Raw genomic sequence first — 5,064 nt, 5'->3', positions numbered from 1 at the left:
CCCCCTGGACCGTATCGTCCTGTTACCTCCCATTTTTTGTTTGGCTTTGTATATGGGCCTCCAAATTTTGAGAACACTCAAATTTTGACAGAAATGAGCCTCCAAAACTTGCTAGACCACTGAAAAGAAGGTCTGCATTCACAGCTATGGTATTTCCAGGTATGCTCCTTCTTGCATCAGGTCCGGACTAAGTACAAAAATTTGAGTAAGGTTTAGAATTACAAAGACTATGTGACACACAATAAGCCTCAGACTACAAAGAAACAATGATAAACTACATTAGTTTTTAGAAAGGAAGCATGGTTATAAGAAACTATACCATCACAACCACAAATCTGTCATTTGCAGGTTCTAGTCCAATATGAGCTACTGTTCAAAGTAAATGTAAGCCGTATGGTATGGTTGTCCATTAATCATTTGAAAATAAAATAAAAGAGAAAACTTAACCAACCTGGATAGCTACATTTAGCAAATGTTTAACGAATGTAGTTTTTCCGGTCAAATACTGACCCAAGAACAAGACCATCGGCTTAGCATCAAAATCGCCATCGGTCTGCAAAGGAATAAATCAGCCATTATTTAGCAAATGTTCTACCTAAACAAAACAATATGCTAAGAAGGCAGTTAGAAGGATAATAAGGTGAACTAACTAAATCATATATATCCTACTAAATACATGAAAACATATGGGAATACACTCACCAATGATGGAGATACAAAATCATTGAAATTATATGTAAGTTCCAGTGGCCTTAGTGTTTTTCCGTACAATATCTTCAAACCATCAACTATAGATGTGACGCCATCAAGTGGTAGCTGAAGAAACCAACTTGAACAAGTCAGGCAGTAAGGAAAAGAAGACATACCTTTATAAATATGTAAAAACAAGTTGATATGTAGATTAAAAGAAAATTTTGTCCAAAGAAAAAACACCTTTACCAAAGATTTGGGAGCAAAACAATGAACACATGTTACCAAATTTCAGTGTTAGATGTCTACAACAAATACAATGTCATATCCATGAATTAGAACACAGGGAAACTAACTACTTCTAACTGAATAAGCAGAGAAACTGGTTAGGGAGATGATTCAACTGAATAAAAAAGGTATTAATGAGTACAAAGTTACTATCTATATATGGCAATAAAAAGATTTTGGAAAGATGAAACTGCAGCAGTTTAAAAGTGAATCAATCAAAATAAAACATAATCTCCAATGGACAAAGGACATCTGATCTTACTTTCTTCGTTCGTTTTGAACCAAACCACTGCGTACAAGGTTCGGAGTGAATGCTTGCTGCCTCATTACCACCAAACAAACTTAGTAAAGGATCATTACAAATATATTCGCAAAAGTTAGATGGATTTTCTAACCATTTATTTTACTTCAAGTCCTTTTGTCGCTGAACTCATGATTTCCTGTTGATAGAGAATCGAGCAAATAATAAGTGAAATTCATAGTGTATGCCACATAGGCACGAAGTAGGAAAAAGGAAAATACTCACGGCTGTCAGAGCATCCAAACCTTCCATAACTGGAGGTTTAATGTTTTCCCAATCAACTGCAATTAAATAAGAATAAGGCTTAAAGACTTCTGAAAGAATAACATTCTTGGCAGCCTCAAGGAAAGGCTTTGAAATAACAATGAATGAGACCTGGTCAAATTGTATATATTGTATGCTTCTGAATTTATGAAAAACAGAAAAGGAAGTATTAATTAACAAATATCTTCCACTTGCCTTCAGTTTTGAGGATGTCTGGGGTTAGTTCATGTTCTTGTGCAAAGGAAATCAACTATCCAATTCGAACACAGATGAAGGTAAGATTCTATTACAATAAACATATCAGCACCAAAAAAAGAAAAAAAAGAAAAAGGAAAGAATATCCTAAAATCACCTTCACTGCAAAAACGAAAGCTAAGAAGCCCTGCCGCTTTTCATCAGCAATGGCCCAAACCTAAAAATAGAAAATGAGTTTTAGCTAGACTTCTTGAATATGCTGGAACGAAGATAATAACATTTTAGACTAAAAGAAGAAGAAAAATAAGCTACGAAATAAATAAATAAATAAATAAAATTAAGAACAGAGTCTAAGATACGAAATACAAGACACACAAAAACAAACACGTTACATTAGCTTCTAAAAACTACCGATCTAAGGATAAAACCAAATACTCTTTACTTGCCAAGTCGAGTATAACAGTTTAGGCTAGAAAACAAACAAAATCATAAACTAAAAGCACCGAAATGGAAAATAACTATCAGCGCCTAAAATGAAACTTAAAAAACCTGCTTGAGTTCTTGTCGAGAAAGCTGCGAAGAACTTAGTCGCTTCGTGACCTGTAATGCGACCATCTCCGTCATGATCAACCAGGTTGAACCATTGATTCCCGGTAGATCTCTTTAGGGCACAGAGCCGTTTCCACTTGAGAGCGAACTCAGAATATGAGTTGAGAGCGGTGTGTCGGTGAGGTGAAGGCTCTCTCTCTCATCTTATAATGTCACGTGTATTGCTTGTGACATGACTTGACAAGACAAGCTGAGTATGATGTCTGTTAACGCTTCCTGCCCTCCCCAAAATTATATGAGCCAAAAGATCTTGTCCACGTGTGAGATTAATTCGCACTTTACTTTATGCGCCGGTAACATTCTAAAATGCCATGGTATTTTAATCCCTTAATTCTATTGAAAAGCCAAAAAGTACGTAACATATTTTGTATGGATTATTTTATCCCGGAAATAAAGTATAAGCTAAAGAATTGGATGGCCCTCAAGTCGTATCAAGCTATACTAGTTTTTTTGAAGAAAAATTAGGGAAACTGAGTACAGTCGTACGGGCTATACCCTCTTTTTTAAGTATATATTATTTTTATTCAGTAATACGTGAATTTTATGTGTTTTACTTACATTTTTGTAAAAAATACGTGTATTAAACATGAGAAACACGTGTGTACATATATATATATATATATATAAAGACCCGCCCAAGGCCTAAGCCCACTTGTCCGAGAGGCCCGTGGCCTAAGCCCATGTGTCAAAGAGGCCCAACGGCTATACATTTTTTAAAAACAAATTAAAAAATAGTATAGCCAGATGACTACACTATATATATATATATATGTATATAAAAAGCAGACCCGCCCAAGGCAAAGCCCACGTACCAAAGAGGCCATGGCCTAAGCCCACGTGTCAAAGAGGCCCAACGGCGATACTTTTACAAAAAAAAAAATTCAAAAAATAGTATAGCCGTGCGGCGATACTATATATATATATGTACATAAAAAAAAGACCCGCCCAAGGATAAGCCCACGTACTAAAGAGGCCCATGGCCTAAGCCCACGTGTCGAAGAGGCACAACGGCTATACTTTTACAAAAAAAATTCAAAAAATCGTATAGCCGCGCGGCTATACTATTTTATACATATATATATACAAAAAGACCAGCCCAAGGACTCAGCCCACGTGTCAGAGAGGCCCATGGCCTAAGCCCGCAAGTCAAAGAGGCCCAACGGCTATACTTTTTTAACAAAAAATTCAAAAAATAGTATAGCCGCGTGGCTATACTAATTTATGTGTGTATAAATATACATATAGATATAAAGACCCGCCCAAGGCCTAAGCCCACGTGTCCGAGAGGGCCGTGGCCTAAGCCCAAGTGTCAAAGACGCCAAACGACTATACCCTTTTTAAAAACAAATAAAAAAATAGTATAGCCATGCGGCTAGACTATATATATATATATGTATATAAAAAAAAAGACCCGCCCAAGGCTAAGCCCACGTACCAAAGAGGCCCATGGCCTAAGCCCATGTGGCTATACTCGTTTTTTTTGAAGAACAAATGGGGAAAACAGAGTACAGCCGTACAGCTGTACCCTTTTTTTTTCTTTTTTCTTGTTTATATATTATTTTTATTCAGTAATACGTGAATTTTGTGTGCCTTTCTTAAATTTTTGTAAAAAATACGTGTATTAAACATGAGAATTCTGTGCGTATGCGTATAATACATTATTAAACGTGAAAGTGCTAAAATCTTTCTGCGGATAATAACTTTGAAAAAGCAAAAAAGCAAAGTGATTAAAAAAGGCTAAGATATCACTTGATTACGTATAGTAAATTAAAGAAGTAGGCCAAAGAACAAAAGTAAAGAAACAAATTTTATAATTTTAAAATATTAAAAATAAAAAAAACAAATATTATAATTTTAAAATAAAAAAAAATAAAAAGTAAATTTAGGTTTTACTCATAAAAAAACTTTCACTTTTGGAAAAAGCCAAAGCTTTTTGAAAAAAGACGGAATAACCTCTCAACTTTCAAACCAAAGACATGCAAATGTAAAGGATTTCTTAGGAAATCAAAAAATAAATAAGGGCAATTTTGTCCATTTTTGCTTCTTTTAAAAATTTTCTCTCTCCTTTGGGCTTTTCCAAAAAAGAGTATAGCCGTGCGGCTATACTATGTATATCTTTCGAAAAAAGAAGGCTGCCAGCCCCGAGGTACCACGTGTCAAAAGGGCAAAGACTATTTAAAAAAAAATAAGGATACACGAGTACAGCCACACTGCTATACCATGTGTCAAAAGGGCAAAGACTATTTTATGTATATATATATAAAAAAAAAACCAGCCCAGGGCCTAAGCCCACTTGTCAGAGGGCCCATGGCCTAAGCCCACGTGTCAAAGAGGCCCAACGGCTATACTTTTTTAACAAAAAATTCAAACAATCGTATAGCCGCGCGGCTATACTATTTTATGTGTGTATAAATATATATATATGGATATAAAGATCTGCCCAAGGCCTAAGCCCACGTGTCCGAGAGGCCCGTGGCCTAAGCTCAAGTGTCAAAGAGGCCCAACGGCTATACCCTTTTTAAAAACAAATATAAAAAATAGTATGGCCGGGCGGCTATACTATATATATATATATGTGTATGTATATAAAAAAAGACCCGCCCAAAGCTAAGCCCACGTACCAAAGAGGGCCATGGCCGAAGCCCACGTGTCCGAGGGGCCCATGGCCAAAGCCCACGTGTCAAAGAGGCCCAACGGCTATACTATTTTTTTTCATT

The 5,064-nt window shown here is 36.0% G+C and overlaps 1 protein-coding gene across 6 annotated transcripts; it reads right to left on the bottom strand.

Moving 5' to 3' along the window:
• LOC109949033 (EH domain-containing protein 2-like) lies at positions 73 to 2,561 on the bottom strand. 6 transcript variants are annotated; one of them, XR_002271531.1, is made up of 7 exons: positions 2,288 to 2,561; positions 1,896 to 1,955; positions 1,739 to 1,793; positions 1,505 to 1,560; positions 1,374 to 1,418; positions 1,241 to 1,296; positions 73 to 816 (listed from the first exon to the last, which is right to left on the bottom strand). XR_002271531.1 is itself a non-coding variant. In XM_020563261.1 (6 exons), exons 1-5 carry the CDS (start codon positions 2,360 to 2,362, stop codon positions 1,377 to 1,379), a joined length of 288 nt encoding a protein of 95 aa, XP_020418850.1. In that variant the 5' UTR covers positions 2,363 to 2,561; the 3' UTR covers positions 73 to 1,296; positions 1,374 to 1,376. The 6 variants fall into 6 exon arrangements, 2 of the variants coding, with proteins under 2 accessions (XP_020418850.1, XP_020418849.1); XM_020563261.1 differs by having other exon boundaries at positions 73 to 1,296; XR_002271529.1 differs by having other exon boundaries at positions 73 to 187; positions 320 to 1,560.

Source organism: Prunus persica, chromosome G4 (assembly GCF_000346465.2).
Source record: "Prunus persica cultivar Lovell chromosome G4, Prunus_persica_NCBIv2, whole genome shotgun sequence".
Lineage (NCBI taxonomy): Eukaryota > Viridiplantae > Streptophyta > Magnoliopsida > Rosales > Rosaceae > Prunus > Prunus persica.
The sequence above is the reverse complement of the archived record's forward strand: the minus strand, read 5'-3'. Positions and strand labels throughout refer to the sequence as shown.